Raw genomic sequence first — 17,291 nt, 5'->3', positions numbered from 1 at the left:
TTCCAGGCACCATTAGTAGGCGAAAGGACTTCCCATACAGGATACCATTAAATATGGTCCCCAAAACAAAAGTTAAAAGAACTGTGAGTATAAAAGGTAAATTAACCAGTGCCATTTTTATTTCTTATTTCACTGTGTGTTTCAAACAAAAGTCAAGTATTCTCATGATTTTCCCATTTCTCCTCTTCTCATCTCCGTTGTATAGACAGTGGGGGACTCCGGGAGTACCCTATTCCTGTTCTCACCTCCACTTCCCCAGGCACACTTTCAGCTCTCTTCTTCCAGGGGCTTGATTTCATGGAGAGTCATGCTCCCATGGTGTAGGGTGGGGGCTGTCACTGGCCCAAAGCCTTCTCTAATATGAGAGTGCAGCTGCGTCCGGATTTAAAGGACTTTCTATGATCCAAGTGGGCAGACTCAGTCCAGAAACAGTTGCATGCCCTGCAAATGGCCCCAGGAAAGCAGCTCTGGGGCCACTTGTAGAACTGGTGTCTTTAGTGGGCTTTATCCCTGGCCTCCAGCCTCTAAAAATTCAAGGACTTATCATCACAATAATAGAATGTCCTGACTACATTTTATCTCAGATAAAAGCTTAGAGTCACAGGATGTTAGTGCTGGAAATGACCTTCCTAAGCACGCCCCTCTCTGCTGTTGGATATATAAGAGAGTGGTTTTCCCAGGTCTCACGATGAGGTGTAGACAGCCCTCATAGCACTCACAGTGTTCACAGTTCAGACTCTTGGCTTTGCATTGGGGAAGTGATTGATTCATAGGGCTTACAATACCTAAAGCTATCACGGTGAACGGCAATTAATTTGCCTTTTCCAGGATGCTATAATTCACACACTGTATTACACCATCTTACCTCCATGTTACAGTGGTTTGTTTATGCCTGGTGTTTCTGTAAATACAACTTCCTAATCAGATTTTTTTTCCTCTCCCCAGTTCTGAGAAGAAATTCAACTGCTTAGATTAAAAAGTAAAGAATAAGGATGGTTGCTATTATCTCCATTGAAAATATACCATTACTCAGAAGTTGATAAAAACGGAGTGTATTTACTTTGATTTTTTTGTTTGTATGCTTGTTTGTTTGTTTCAGGACTGCTTATAGGCGAGATCATGTCTGCAGTTCTGAGTCAGGAAGGCATTGATATTCTTACCCACCTCCCCAAAGGAAATGCAGAGGCGGAACTGATGAGTGTCGTTCCAGTATTCTATGTTTATCACTACCTGGAAGCAGGAAATAATTGGAACATCTTTTCTACGAACTCATTAACTCAAAAACAGAAACTGAAGACAAAATTAAAAGAAGGTAAAAGAAAATCTGTTTCACATATTGTACATTAAAATCGTGTGTTTTTTTAAGCTAAAAGTTTGATTAAACTAATATTTAAGTTATGAATTACACAAAACCTTAGTTGTAAAAACATTTCAGCCAAAAAAAAAGTCACGAGGTGGACTCTATTACACAAATAAATACTGTTTGCTGGAGCGTTTTGGCTTAACTTACTGAAACGCCTGGATCAGAGACAAGACACCTGCATTCCAAACTCTACAGAGCACTTCCTTCCTTCTTGAATGAGCTCAGAATGTTCTACTTGATAATTCCCAGTTCAAGCGACTCATATACTTCCTTCAAGAAGTTCAGTGTTGGCCACAGAGCACATGTTTGCTGCCCAGCACCAAAGGAAGTTTACCTTTCCCAGGGGCTAATGATGCACTGAGTAGAGATGGGCGTCACTGAAGTACTGTGTTCTTTTCCTGATGCCTCTTAGGGATGGTGAGCATCATGTCCTTCAGAAATGCTGACTATTCTTACAGCATGTGGAAGGGTGGAAGTGCTAGTACTTGGTAAGTAGAAAGTTTTGACTTGTATTTTCACATAGTAGTGAACTAAAGAATAACAACTTTAACGGACGCTCCATCCAGCGGCTCAGGCTGAAAAGCCTAGTCATCTTTCACTTGCAAGCCTCATCTGATCTAGCAAATACTTTTGGCTGCACCTCCAAAATATATCCTGACTGCTGTTGTGTTGTTTAGTCACTAGTTCCTGTCAGACTCTTTGTGACTCCATGGACTGCAGCCCACCAGGCCCCTCTGTCCATGGGACTTCCCAGGCAAGAATACTGGAGCCGGTTGCCATGTCCTTCTCCAGGGGATCTTTCTAAATCAGGGATTGAACCCATGTCTCCTGCATTGGCAGGTGGATTCTTTACCTCAGAGCCACCAGGGAAGCCCTGAACTTGACGACTCCTCACTAACACCAACACGCCACCCGGGTCCAAGCCATTCTCACCTCTGACGTGGATTATGACCCTAGCCCCCTCTGGTCTTTCAGCCCCAACCCTGTCTCGCCTTCATCTGTACTCAGCACAGCAGACAGAGTGAACCTGTTAGACCATGAGTTTGGTCACATCACTCAAAATGGTTCAGAAGCGTCCCATCTTACCCAGGGTAAAAACCAGACTTCTTACTATCATCTACAAGACCCGACATGATCTAGCGGCACCCTCACCTCTCTGACCACGTCCCCTGCTACTCTCTCACTCCACCCGAGCCCCACTGGCCTTCCTGCTGCTCCTTGAACATGCTGACCATGCTTCCACCTGAGAGCCTTTGCACTGACTGCCCACTGTCCCCTCTCTTCTGGGGAACACTCTCCTCCAGGTGTCAGCAAGGCGGGCTCCCTCCTCTCCCTCAAGCCTTTACCAGAATCACCTTCTCAGTGAGGGCTCTAGTAATCATTCTATCTACAGTCACACCCCATTCCAGTACCTCATATCCTTCTCCGCAGCTTTACTTTTTCCTGTTCTCCTAAAAATTTATCCCTGACAGTCTCCTTATCTCAGTTGTTGTCTGTCTGGTCACTAGAATGTAAGCTCCACACGGGCAGTTTCAAGTATTCCTAGTGCCTGGTATTGTAGGTGCTGAGTAAGTACTTATTCAGTGAGGCATGATACCTTCCAAAATCCTGATGATTTGAGGGAAAGACGGTCTCAATGAATAAATCTGTATTGTTTTTGTTGTTGCTGTTCAGTCGCTAAGTTGTGTCCAACTCTTTGCGACCCTATGAACTGCAGCACTCCAGGCTTCTCTGCCCTTCACTATCTCCTGGAATTTGCTGAAATTCATGTCCACCGAGTTGGTGATGCTATCTAATTACCTCATCCTCTGAAGCCCCCTTCTCGTTTTGTCTTCAGTCTTTCCCAGCAACAGGGTCTTTTCCAGTGAGTTGGCTCTTCACATCAGGTGGCCAAAATATTGGAGTTTCAGCTTCAGGATCAGTTCTTCCAATGAATATTCAGGGTTGATTTCCTTTAGGATTGACTGGTTTGATAACCTTGCAGTCCAAGATCTATTTTCAGAAAATACTGCCGTGCTATGACAAAATATTTACTAAAAACACTGCAACAGGTGCTTTGTAGTTGCTACTATATGAAACACTTTAACAGGTTCACAATCTAGAATAACTGTCTTTTAGATTATGGCCTTTTATTATGGAAAGTCCCCAGGATTTCATCCTTGACCCTCATTTTCTAGACTTGTGCAATCTCACGTTTGCCCATGATGTTCATAACTCCTATGCAGACGATGTTCTAACCAACGTCTCAAGGCCTGGCTTCTTTCGTGAACTCCAGATCCACATTTCCAGGGGGCCTAGAAGCCGAAAGCCCTTCAAACACACTCCCTGCCAGATCCATTCTTCTGTTCCCCCGTTCTCTTCATCGGTGCACAGCGATACTCTGGGTTTTGTCCCCTGCTGACCAAGTGTGACTCCTCCCTTTCCTTCTGGCTGTAGAGCCAATCAGTCACGAAGTGTCACAGATTGTACGTTAGAGGTGGGTCTGACCCTGTGTGAGTGACACATTTCAGTGCGGCGACCAGAGGAGAGCACCCAGGAGGCAGGGAGTGGGGGTTGATGCAGACTGGAGACGACCGCGTCAGGAGCTGGAGACAGGCGTGCCTGGAGAACAGAAATCCCACAAGAAGATGCAGCGGCCTCTCAGGAAACCCCTAGAGCCTCTCAAGATTTTGGGCAAGACTGAGTGCTTGGTGTTCAGTCAGAAACACACAAACACTTGGACACAACCACCCTAGGCCCAACTCCATGAGTGCCTAGAAAGACATATACATACATATATGTATGAAAATGGCCAGCACCTGAATACCCCCCAAAATTTTTTTAGAAATACAGGGAAGATTAAAAAAAAATTAAAGAGAATAATATTCACTTTAAAAAGAAGAAGAAAAGCAGAATTTTACAGTACGGGAGAGAGTCAAGCGGTCTGAGTCTCAAGGGTTTCTGGCCCCCGCGCTGCTGAGTGAAGGGATCAGAGAGGAGGAGAGGAGGCATAAGAGGCACTTGGGGTCATGAGGCAGATCCCCTTGGACAGTCTTTGCGGGACATGAGTAGAGACTGAGCTTGTTGGTTTATTTTTGGCTGTGCCCAGTCGTTGCGTCTGCGAGCAGGCTCTATCGAGCCGCAGGGAGCGAAACCAGCTCTCCAGGGGAGGTGCGGGCTTTCTCACTGGAGGTGCCTCTCCTGCTGCAGAGCTCGGGCCCTCGGGCACGTGGCTCAGTCACTGTGGCTCAAGGCTCAGCAGTCCCGAGGAATGTGGGATCTTCCGGGGCCAGGAACCAAACTTGTGTCCCCTGCGACGGCAGTTGGGTTCTTCATCACTGGACCGCCAGAGAAGTCTCCTGAACTTGTTTTTTGACTAAGTAATCATGATAAGTAAAGCTTCCTTGAGAGGTGGCGAGTTCTCCATCAATGGCGTGACTCAAGGGGAAACGAGATAAACACCCCCACGGGTATTAGGGAAGAGAAGTCAGACCTCAGATGGGAATTTAGATCAGATAATTTGTACAAATTTTCAATCTAGAATTTTATAATGTTGCTCTTCAGTATCTCATGTTTGTGAGTCAGTGTTTTAACGCTAAACTATTTGTTTCAACGCTATTGTCTCCAACTTAGAGAATTATTTCTGTATCATCAGGCATCAATGTTCAGCTTGTATGCAGGCTAACAATGCTGCAGTCACAGAAGAAGTGTTGCTTACATTTGGTTGTTTTTGGAGATCTTCCTGATATCTTCCCTGATGTTTTGAAATAGTAACATCTTACTTCAGAATTGCATATTTTAAAATGTTTTCTTTTCAAGAATAAACACTGTGTGAACTAAAACACTGCAGGTTGAAAGCCAAAAGGGCTTCAGTGTCTAAATGTTTATTTATTTGACTTTCGTCCCAAAGGTTAACAGCCTTTGCTCTAAGAGTACTTGGACAAATAAGTAAATATGTAGATCAGAACCAAAATTCAATTTGTAATTCTTTATTGTGGCTGCTTGAGCAATGCCAACTAGAAAATGGATCTTTCAAGGAAAATTCTGACTATCAACCCGTGAAGTTACAGGTAAGGAAACCAAATGCACAGATGAACAACAGTTTGATTTAAAAGTCTGAGTTGTGTTCTTGTTCATTTTTAGAAGAATGGAAAAAAGAGGGGAAAATATATGCACTCCTGCAAGAAACTTCTCCTGTGTACAGGCAAAGAATTTGAGAGGTCTTCTCATCCTGTTATTCAGATAATTCAAGATAGGTCAGATGAGTAAGACCTTAGACATCTGGTGTAACAGGTGTTAGGGGGGTCACAGAGCACAAGTGCTAGAGCTCCCAGAAGGGGCAAAATGGGCTCTTTTGTCTACAAACACTTGGTACGAAATCTGCACTTGAACTTCAAGGCCTTCTCATAGGTCAAGGCTGCAAGATGTTGTTGTGAAAGATGGAAGGGATCCTACGTACACTCTGTTAGAAAGAAGATTAGAGTTAATTTATCAAGAAGTATAACAAAGTATTGTTTGATATTGGAATCCACTTACATGTTTAAATTGCAAAATCTCTCCAAAATACTGCTACAGCATCTTCCACTCCTAGAATGTATTTTTTAGGACCCAACAGCTTTCATTTATTTATTTATTTTGCCTGCCCCGATCCAATCGCTTTCATGTCACGAGTGGCCTTCCTGGCTGACTGGGGTCCCATAATTAGGACCGATTAGGACTCCCACAAGAAATGAGGGCAACTGACATCATCTAGGTGCTATTTGAAAAGTAAGATACTACAATTTTTTTTTAATCCTACCCATCTATCCAGCTATTCATATCCATTCAACAACCATTCACTGAGCACCCAAAATGTGCAAGGGCCTCTTTGGGGGACTGTGAGGGAGGAAGAGTGGGAAGAATGGATCAGAGAGCATCCTTGCTGCAAAGGAGCTCACACACTGGCAGAGAGAGCAGGGTACAAATACTAACAACTCTAAGCAAGATTTGAGTTTATGTGTTCATTTATTTATTCAATAAATATGTACAGAATGTGCACAAAGTGCTACCTTGTAGGGATATAATAGTGAACAAAACAGGTATGGTCACTGAGGCCATGGTGATTGTTACCATCTAGCAGAAAAGTCAGACATTAAGTGATTTCTAGTGTGTGATTCACATTAAGAAAAGGTCAATACGGTTTCTTTGAAAGCAGGAGCTCTCACTTAGATTGGGGAAGTTGAAAAAACGATTTGACCAGGTTCCTAGGAGCTAGGTAGGAGGGAGGCAGGCAGAGTGTTCCAAGTAGTGCAAGCAGCATGCCTGTTATCTTGAAGTGGAGAGACGGTGGTTTGTTCAAAGAGCTGGAGCCTAGAGGACTCAGCGGTGAGTGACACAAAGCTGGAGAGATGAGTAGAAGGTCATTTCCTGGGAGGTCTCAGAAACACTGCCTTGGAATGTCACTTCCCTAAGAGGAGAAAATACGGGAGGACAGAGGAAGAATAGTGCTTTGTAGAGGAAGTGGCATTTTAACATGGTCTTGAAGGAGAAGGTGAACTTGAATGTGGTGAAGAGGTATGAAGTGGAGCTCCAGGGTGGAGAGGTGGAGGAGAGAAAAGCAAGTGAAAGCATGTAAAACGCAGAGCTTTGAGAAAACGCCAGGGGTCCAGCTGGAGTGCATGAAAGGAGAGAGAGGGAGGGGAGGCCAAAGTGGAGAGCCAGGCCAGGTCATTTCATTTGAAAGACACCATTTCACTCTCCTTTTAAAACATTGCTTATTTTTAGGGGACCTTGCCTGTTGAAGCCCGAGAGAAGACTTTGTATCTTACAGCCTTTGCTGTGATTGGAATTAGAAAGTCTTTTGACATATGCCCCATGGAGGTGAGTGTTTTCTTTCTCCAACACCCATTGTCTATTTCTGTACCATATTCAGGGAATGGAGAGGGGGATAGGACAGGGGGCTTGAAAATAACCTGAACTCCAGAATTTAAGGAATTCAGAAGTATGATAGATACTAAAGAGCATTTAGTCCAACCCACTCATTGACAGCTGAGAAAACTAGGGCCTGTAAGGAAGGTGAGTTTAATTGTCCCATGTCACAAGATACTGAATTGTAAATCTGTGATTAGAATAAATAACTTCTGATTGTGATGAGAAGATGACCCCATGTCCCCGGGATCCTACTCTTACCCCTGCTAACTCTGACACTACGTGTGGGACTGCTCTTTTATTAAATGGAATCCATTCAGTACTGTTCTGTCACTCAGTCGTGTCCGACTCTTTGCGACCCCATGGACCGCAGCACACCAGGCCTCCCTGTCCATCACCAACTCCCAGAGCTTGCTCAAACTCATGTCCATTGAGTCAGTGACGCCATCCAGCCATCTCATCCTCTGCCTTCCCCTTCTCCTCCTGCCCTCAGTCTTTCCCAGCATCAGGGTCTTTTCCAGAGTCAGCTCTTCCATCAGGTGGCCACAGGATGGAACCACATGAAATGCTGAGCGCTAAAGTGCTCTGTGTCTCAGAACCGCTAAGGACACCCCCTACCACGTTCTCTGCCTGGGGTTGTGCTGTTTCATTTGCTTGGAAGCTGAGGGGAGAAAGGAGAGGATCCACTTAAGTGAGTCAACTTGGAAGATTCTAAAGATTAACAGAAATGAGATCCTGATCTGGGAAGTAACTTAGACCTGTCTTTCAAACCAGCTGACAGAACCAAGATGGAAAAACCCGAGGGGACTGGTAGGACTTGAACCACAAAATGAAATAAGTTTTTAGTTTAGTTCAGGAGAATTGTTATATGTGTGTGTTGTTACTGTTTAGTCGCTAAGTTGTGTCTGACTCTTTTGTGACACCATGGACTGTGGCCTGCCAGGCTCTTCTGTCCATGGGATTTTCTAGGCAAGAATACTGGAGTGGGTTGTCATTTCCTTCTCCAGGGGATCTTCCTCACCCAGAAATTGAACCTGCATCTCTGCATCAGCAGGTGGATCCTTTAGCACTAAGCCGCCAGGGAAGCCCTAAATATGTATATATATGCATGCATGCATGCTGTCACTTCAGTCGTGTCTGACTCTTTGTGACCCTATGGCCTATGGCTTGCCAGGCTCCACTGGCCATGGGATTCTTCAGGCAAGAATACTGGAGTGGGTTGCCATGCCCTCCTCCAGGGGGTCTTCATGACCCAGGGATCAAACCTGCATCTCTTACATCTCCTGTGTGTGTATACACATATATATACACATGTGGGGCTTCCCGGTGGCTCAGTGATAAAGAATCTGCTTGCAATGCAGGAGACACAGGAGACATGGGCTCAGTTCTCAATCAGCCAAACACACACACACACACAGACACACACACACACACACAGACACACACACACAGACACACACACACACAGACACACACACACACAGACACACACACACAGGACACACACACAAGAACACACACACAACAGACAGACAGACACACACACACAGACACACACAACACACACACAAGACATACACAGACCCACACAGACACACACACCACAGACACAAACAAACACACACACAACCACACAACACAGACACACACACACACACCCACAGACACACACACACCACGGACAGGACACCACACACACAGACACACACCAGACACACACAGCAGACACACCACACAGACACACACACACAGACACACACACACACAGACACACACACACACAGACACACACAGACACACACACACAGACATACACAGACACACACAGACACACACACACAGACACAAACAAACACACACACAGACACACACACACAGACACACACACACAGACACACACACAGACAGACAGACACACACACACACACACAGACACACACAGACAGACACACACAGACACACACACAGACACACACACACAGACACACACAGACACACACACACACAGACAGACACACACACACACAGACACACACACACACAGACACACACACACACACAGACACACACACACACAGACATATATATATATATGTGGTGGCACTAGTGGCAAAGAACTGACCTGCCAGTGCAGGAGACTTAGGAGATGCGGGTTTGATCCCTGGGTTGGAAAGATTCCCTGGAGGAGGGCATGGCAACTCACTCCAGTATTCTTGCCTAGAGAATCCCATGGACGGAGGAGCCTGGCAGGCCATAGCCCACAGAGTCGCAAAGAGTCAGACATGCCTGAAGCAACTTAGCATGCATATATATATATATATATATATTCAACAAGACAAAATAATCAACAAGGAACATTGCCCGTGCCTGGTGGTATGTGAGTGAGAGACAGATGCAGCTGGCGAGAAGGTGCCAGACGAGGAGTAAGGAGGATTGCACCATACAGCCTCCTCATCCACTTATCCAAAATAACTATTTCAGTTGTCGCCAAGCAGAGGCATAGAGATTATTTTCCCAGGAATCCTTGGGATCAAAAAGCACTTTGGCAGCTTGGCTCTTTTTTTTTTTTGCCGCTGATGGTTTTATTTAGTAAAACTTTTGAAAATGTGACTCTGTCTCAACTCTGCTGGGTGGAGCAGGATGAAGAAAGCCATGTCTATACTTGATGCTTCTTCCCAGAGGCCAGGTCTGACATGGGAAGCAGAAACTAAATGGAAAAACCTCTACCCAGGAGGGAGGCTTCAGAAGCAAAAACTTAAACCGATTTGGACAATCTTATTTTCATTTTCCAGGTTACCCTCTGCTCCTTCTCCCAGAAGGATTTGCTTCAGGGAGCCACCATCCATTTCCACTAAGTCATTTCCCTTTCTACCTTTCGTCTTGCCTGAAACCTGGGATGGTACAACCTGGGGGTAGATCCCATCAGTTGATAGGTCAAATCTTGTCAAAGAAGCTCAGGTATCTTCTGCTCTTGTTTCCAGAAAATCAGCACGGCTGTAAGTAAAGCTGACAACTTTCTGCATGAAAATGCCCTCTCAACCCAGAGTGCTTTTACACTGGCCATTGCTGCTTACGCTCTTTCCCTAGGAGATAAAGCACACCCACAGTTTCGTTCAATTGTCTCTGCCCTGAAGAAGAAAGCTTTCGTCAAAGGTATGACTTGTTTCTGACATTTGTTCAGCAAGTGTCTGATAAGCACGTTGTTGAGTCGCTCAGTTGTGTTTGACTCTTTGGACCCCATGGACTGCAGCACACCAAGCTTCCCTGTCCTTCACTATCTCCCGGAGTTTGCTCAAACTCACGTCCATCGAGTCAGTGATGCCATCCAACCATCTCATCCTCTGTCGTCCCCCTTTCCTCCTGCCTTCAATCTTTCCCAGCATCAGGGTCTTGTCCAAGGAGTCAGTTCTTCATATCAGGTGGCCAAAGTATTGGAGCTTCAGCTTTAGAATCAGTTCTTCCAATGAATATTCAGGGCTGATTTCCTTTAGAATTGATTTGTTTGATCTTCTTGCTGACCAAGGGGCTCTCAAGAGTCTTCTCCAGCACCACAGTTCAAAGTTCAATTTTTTGGCACTCAGCCTTCTTTATGGTCCAAATAAACAGGTAGCATCCGCTAATTCTGGGAAAGCGTGGGGGCATGCAAAGTAGAGTGAGACAGAATCCCTGCTCTCAAGGAACAAAGACCTCACAATACAATGTAATAAGCACTGTTATAAGTCCTGCTATTCATTTATTTAGTCACTCATTCACCACATATTTATGCATTCCTTAATTCAACAAATGTGTATGGAGTACCTCCTATGTACCAGGCTTTGTTCTAGGCTCTGGGAATAAAGCAAAAGACAAAAAAGAAAAAAGTCCAGGCCTTCATGAAATTTATATTCTGTTTAGTGAGAGAACATGATCAATAACTAAAACATTGCATATAGTGACTATTCAGTGATATAGTAACCTGTTTAGTGATGACTGATATGAAGAAAAATAAAGCAAGGAAGGGAGAGAAAGTGAGGGGATTGGTTGTAATTTCAAACAGGATGGTCAGGCTTAAGCCTCATTGAGAAGATGGTATTTCAGTCAAGACCTGAAGGAAGTGAGGAAGCAAACCCGTGGCTTTCTGAAAGGGTATTTCCTGACAGAGAGACAGTTTATGAAAATGCCTGAGGCAGGAGCTGGCCTGGTGCTCCAAGGAAGGAAGGCAAGGAGCTCCGGTGACGAGAGAAGTGGGGTGGGGGCAGGAGGGTGTCAGGGGAGGAAAAGGCGAGGGGGCACCGTGCAGGACCCGGGCGGCACCGGAGCCCTGCAGGCCTCCTGCACGCAGCATGGGATGTGCGCACCACGGGCGAATGCAGGCTGAGATCCAGCTTTTGCTCCACTACCCCAACCACGCTCCCTGGTTTGGGTCGGCCTCTACGCAGGGCAAGCAGTGCCTGAGTCTGATTCATATCAAGGTCCTCTGGGGGCCAGTGGGATTCCCCAGAACCTTAACTTTCACTTCAGTGAGAAGGGAAGTCATTGGAGGCCTTTGAACAGAAGAGTGCATGACCTAGCTTATATTGTACCAGGCTGACCCAAAGCCATATGTTTCATTTTGAAGAATAAAGACATTTCTTCCTATGGGTCAAGAGTAAAGAAATACAGAGGAGTAGTGGCCAATGTGCCTTGACCGGCACTGGCGTGGTTGGGTACTTCTGAGCCCTCTCCTGGCTGAAGTTTCCTAAAAGTTTAATAAATACTACATGAGGTTTATCACCATCTACAAAATTGGACTTCTGTCATCATTTAAAAAATGACTGAATCTCAACATATACTTCAAAACCACTTCTATAATACTTTTCAAATAACACAAAAGAAATATCTTGGGTATTGTAAGAGATGAATCGTAAAATAATAGAATTTAAGAGCTAGAAGGGAATGTATTAGTTCACATAATATTTGAACTGAAACTATCTTTAGAAACCAAAACCTTCATTCCAAAAAAAAAGCCTTCAAGAGGGAGGGAAAACATTTTGTCCCTCAAGTCAAACAAGCAAGGTAATTCTGAGTTGTAAACAGATACATCAGAATTTTGAGGGCGGGGGGATGTTGGAGTGATGGAGTTGGAGGTTGAGGTTAGCAGATGAAGAACTGTTACATCCAGAATGGATAGCAACAAGGTCCTACTGTATAGCTTGGAAACTATAGTCAATATCCTATGATAAACCATAGATATAGATGTATAAAGCTTCCCAGGTGGCTCAGTGGTGAAGAATTCACCTGCCAATGCAGGATACATGGGTTTGATGCCTGGGTTGGGAAGATCACCTGGAGTAGGAAATGGCAACCCACTCCAGTACTGTTGCCTGAGAAATCCCATGGATGGAGGAGCCTGGTGGGCTACAGTCCATGAGGTCGCAGAGTTGGACACAACTGAGTGACTGAACACAGCACACACACAGCACAGAACAATAAAAACCAAATACAATCTAGAAACTAATTTATGAAAAGTGCCACCTATATGAAACTGTCTTTAGGGTTTTAAATTGGGAGGAGATAGAAGAGTTAAGGTTTGGGTGTGATCTCAAAATTTCCGAACTGTGGTTTTTTTTTCTATCAAGGAGAAACGTTCTCTAATTTTTTTGGTAGTGTCAATAATAACAATAAGTGTATATGTATATATATATATATATATCTGGCGCTTTCTCATTTATAAAAACATTTACATTTGGTATCTCACTTGAGTTTCACCGCAAGGAAAAAAGCACTGTCTACACTTCAGGGAACTGAAAGAATCACAGAATGAAAAGAATCCATCCAAGTTTACAGGTCTGTTAGTAGCCGAGTAGAGACTAGAACCTGGGTACTGTTAATAATTCCAGTTTCCTGCCGTTTCCATTCTACCATACAAAAGTATGTGTAGTACATGTAGATGTTCCATGCTGACTTTCCTGAATAAAGACAAACAGCCTTGTTTTTTTTATTTTTATTTTTATCGAAGTATAGTTGATTTACAGTGTTGTGTTGGTTTCAGGGGTACAGCCAAGTGATTCAGCTATCTATCATCTATCTGTCTGCCTGTCTATCTATCTGCTCATATTTAGATTCTTTTCCATTATAGATTAAAACAGCCCTGTATTAAGAGATCTTGTTCGTATTGGTCACCTTGAGAAAATTCTTCTTCCAAAAGAATATGAAACTTTTGAAAACCAGAAGGCCACTGCCAGAAGAAACTTCTAGAAACCTGCTAGAATTGCTATGCCAAATTCACGTTTTTCATGATATTTACCAGTGTGATTTGTTGATGTTTAGGTAATCCACCCATTTACCGCTTTTGGAAAGATGATCTTCAGCAGAAGGACAGCTCCGCACCTAGTGCTGGCACAGCTCGTATGGTGGAAACCACAGCCTATGCCTTACTCACCAGTCTGAACTTGAAAGACATGAACTACGTGAATCCAGTCATCAAATGGCTATCAGAAGAGCAGAGATATGGAGGTGGCTTTTATTCAACCCAGGTAATGCTTCTTTCTCTCATGTTATCTTCCTGGAGATATTTCTAGTGCCTCCCACACCACATATTCCACACTCCTTCTGGCCTCCATGGTTCTGTCACCAAACGAGCACACTAAAGGGATGAATAAATGACTAGAATCAAGGACCCCAAGGAACATCTGCATTGACACCCTTCTCATGCAGAGGCGAAACTCAGCTCCAGGAGTTTCGTTCACAGAGTTAGTGGCAGAACCAACATCAGAACTCACACCTCCAAACTCCAAGCCCAGAACTTCCTTTACGATTCTCAGTTACCATGAAGGGCTAGGAGAGTTATCAGCAATTATATTAATCCTATATAAGAAACAGTGGCAAAAAAAAAGAAAAAAAGAAACAGTGGCTGCCACGTAAACAAAGGCACTGATGTTCCTTTCCACAATACTAAATGAAAAGTAAGAGGAATACCAATTATTAGCATGTTTATTTGTCTACCTACCAATGTAAACTCATTGGAATATGTGTATTTTGCATTATAACTACCATGTCGTTGTATAGTGTACATCTACACTCAGGTTTATCTCAAGTGTTAGCATCTTCCCTGTTCCTTGGATGCTTGGGCAATGACAGGGTGTGTGTGTATGTATATAAAATTTAGAGCTAAAGGTGTCCTTCAGGGTGATGTCAGTGATCATCTAATTCTAATCAGGGGGAGGAAATGGGTTTCACCATAGGTACAACTGGAGGCTTAGAGAAAAGAGGACACCACTAATGAGTGCTGGGAGACATGGGAGAGAAGGTAGCCACAAATTTGCTCTCTCTGATTCAACCACATCTCCCAATTCTGTAGATGAGGAAGACAAGCTCTAGAAAAATTAAGTTCATCCCACTAGTGGTAAAAAGAACCTGCCTGCCAATGCAGGAGACATAAGAGACATGGCCTTGATCCCTATGTGAGGAAGATCCCCTGGAGGAGGGCATAGCAATCCACTCCAGTATTCTTGCCGGGAGAATCCCAATCACAGAGGAGCCTGGCAGGTTACAGTTCATAGGGTTGCATAGAGTTGGACATGACTGAAGCGACTTAGCACTCATGCACACATTTATTCCTTCAGCAAATAATTGTTGAATAACTACCACGTGTATACCTGCTAAATGTAATGGATGCCAAGAAAGATGTACTATTGCCCCCAAGAATCTCACATCGCAGTGGGGGGATGCCCGTGATAAACTCTACATAAAGTATTACCAATTGAGAAGAATGCTCTAAGGAGCAGAAGGGAAGAACATTGAAACAGAATCATGAGAAGGGGGAGATTCTTTATGTCTTCACTGTGGGGCTAGTTAAGCTTAGATGTGAGGATGGGAAGGAGATCCACAGTTGTGCGAGGAGTTGGAGGCATTCTGGAAAGCATGACTTGCCTGAGGTCACATGCTCAAGACCCATGGAGAACCCGGATATGAGCCACACTGCCTTCATACTTACTGGTAGAGGGAGACTCTTCTTCCTCCTCCACACAGGGGCCCTTAACTAGTTCCACTCAGTCACCTGGAGTTTCATCACAGGCGATGCTTACTCACCTTCTCATAGGAAAGTGTATTTGTAAACAGGGGGTATGTAAATGAGTAAACCTATGTTTGTACCTTGCTGTTTGTTGATAGGATACAATTAATGCCATCGAGGGCCTGACAGAGTATTCGCTCCTGGTTAGAAAACTCCACTTGAACATGGATATCAAAGTGTCTTACAAGAATAAAGGTGACCTCTACCATTATAAGATATCAGAGAAGTATTTCCTTGGGAAGCCAATAGAGGTAAATAAAGAATTTTTTCAAGTAATATTTTATAACTGGATGGGACCTTCGAGACAATCTGTTCTGCCCTTCTTATACAAACCTAAGATGAGTGCCTACCATGTCCTAGGCAGGGATGCCCGCTCTGTCCTGGGCACTGAGGATCCAGAGGTAAAGCACAAAGAGCCCTTGTCCTGTAGAGGGGACAGTCGTTGCAGCAAACAGTGAAGACTGAGGTCTTCGCTAGGTTCACGGAAGGACACGGGGAGTCTCCTGAGCCAGGCTGAGAGTTGAGAGCCGTTTTTCAAATGCATCCAAATGGGCAGGATGAATCTGGAAGAATCAGAAGGAGTTAGCCAGGCGAAGAGAATAGCACACACAAAGCTTGGACAGCAGAGTAAGAGAGAAGACGCACTTGGGAATCTGCCAGTGGGTCCAGCCGACCCCGGACACAGGCATGCTGTGGCCACGCTGGAGATGGTCTGCAGGTCGCCCAACAGCCTATCCCGTGTCCTTTGCTACTACTGGGTTTTTAAAAATGAAAATCCTGATGGCCAACGAGAACTTCCCGAGGGAAAAAGTACTCTGGAAAAACAAGGTTCCGCATCAGTAATAGTAGCTATCGGTATACAGATGCTGACATGTATTTTTTTTAATTACCACATTTTAGATTATTTAAGGTATATTTAAACATACAAATAACTGGAAATAGTTGTTACTGTCCATAGCCTTTTGTGCAAAGTAAATAAGCATGAGGAATAGTACTGAATGCAAACATCTTTCCAGGCACCTCTCAATGACGACCTCGTCGTCCTAACTACTGGACAAAACAGTGGCTTGGCTACAGTGCATGTGAGTATTTTGTGGAGAACAACTTGATTGAGGTTATATGTCAGCTAATAGTAAGTGATCTAAAAGAAGGAGACTTTGCCACAAAGTTATAGAAATCTGGGCTTGGGTAACCATAACTGAGGTAAGAGTCATTTATCATTCTTTCTGGTTATCTTGATAGCTATCCCCACAGTTTCTTTTTGAAAATGGCTGTTAATCTTCATATGTGTGTGTATTTCTAGAAATTATATATATGTATATGCATATAGGTGTATAGAGATAATTTTTATGCTTACATGTATATGCATATGACGTGTGTATGTATGTATACATTCACACGTATATACATGGATGCTGAGGTTAGTAACAGTCACATCTCATTTATCCAGCATCACTCCTGACTAATGTGTATATGTAAGGGCTTAAGTGTCTTCTATTTTTAGCCACAGGCTGCATGGACACACATAAACAGTTTAGAAAATCTAAGCTGTAACTGCCAAATGCCTAAAATAATACAAATGACATATTCTGAGCATAAATTAACATTAACATTAACATATTCTGAGCATAAATTAACATTCTCCTGATTATTTAATTGTGCACTCCTCTTTAGAACGTTTATTCCTTCAAAGACTGTTTATAAGATTGCATGCGGGTGGGAAGATGGACGGTCCACTGTTCTGTCACTTCTGGTTGCCCTCACTACACCTACTTCTGGCAGCAGCCCTGCCCGTCCATGCACACCTATAATTTGTTGTTACCACAGTGGTTTGTGGGCTGGAGAAAACCATACTTCATGACCTTGTGATGTTCTATGTAAAAATAAAGTGTACAGGCACAAGGATGAAAGTCTTAAAAACTTTCCTGCAGAGTGAGGTGCTCAGATTTGACTGCGTGGAATTTGGACCAAAGTTCTGCCTGGAGAGAGATCATTTTTATCTTACTTTGG

The 17,291-nt window shown here is 43.9% G+C and overlaps 1 protein-coding gene across 1 annotated transcript in view; it reads left to right on the top strand.

The window, feature by feature from the left end:
* The window catches only part of C5 (complement C5), a 96,445-nt gene that overhangs the window by 52,589 nt on the left and 26,565 nt on the right, over nt 1-17,291 (top strand). Inside the window, exons 23-31 of the mRNA XM_043453710.1 lie at nt 7-96; nt 1,100-1,312; nt 1,776-1,851; nt 5,253-5,412; nt 7,106-7,201; nt 10,231-10,402; nt 13,538-13,743; nt 15,380-15,532; nt 16,298-16,363. Of these exons, the coding sequence (XP_043309645.1) occupies nt 7-96; nt 1,100-1,312; nt 1,776-1,851; nt 5,253-5,412; nt 7,106-7,201; nt 10,231-10,402; nt 13,538-13,743; nt 15,380-15,532; nt 16,298-16,363 (1,232 nt within the window). The remainder of the gene's footprint in view (nt 1-6; nt 97-1,099; nt 1,313-1,775; nt 1,852-5,252; nt 5,413-7,105; nt 7,202-10,230; nt 10,403-13,537; nt 13,744-15,379; nt 15,533-16,297; nt 16,364-17,291) is intronic.

This window comes from Cervus canadensis, chromosome 30 (genome assembly GCF_019320065.1).
Source record: "Cervus canadensis isolate Bull #8, Minnesota chromosome 30, ASM1932006v1, whole genome shotgun sequence".
Lineage (NCBI taxonomy): Eukaryota > Metazoa > Chordata > Mammalia > Artiodactyla > Cervidae > Cervus > Cervus canadensis.
The sequence above is the reverse complement of the archived record's forward strand: the minus strand, read 5'-3'. Positions and strand labels throughout refer to the sequence as shown.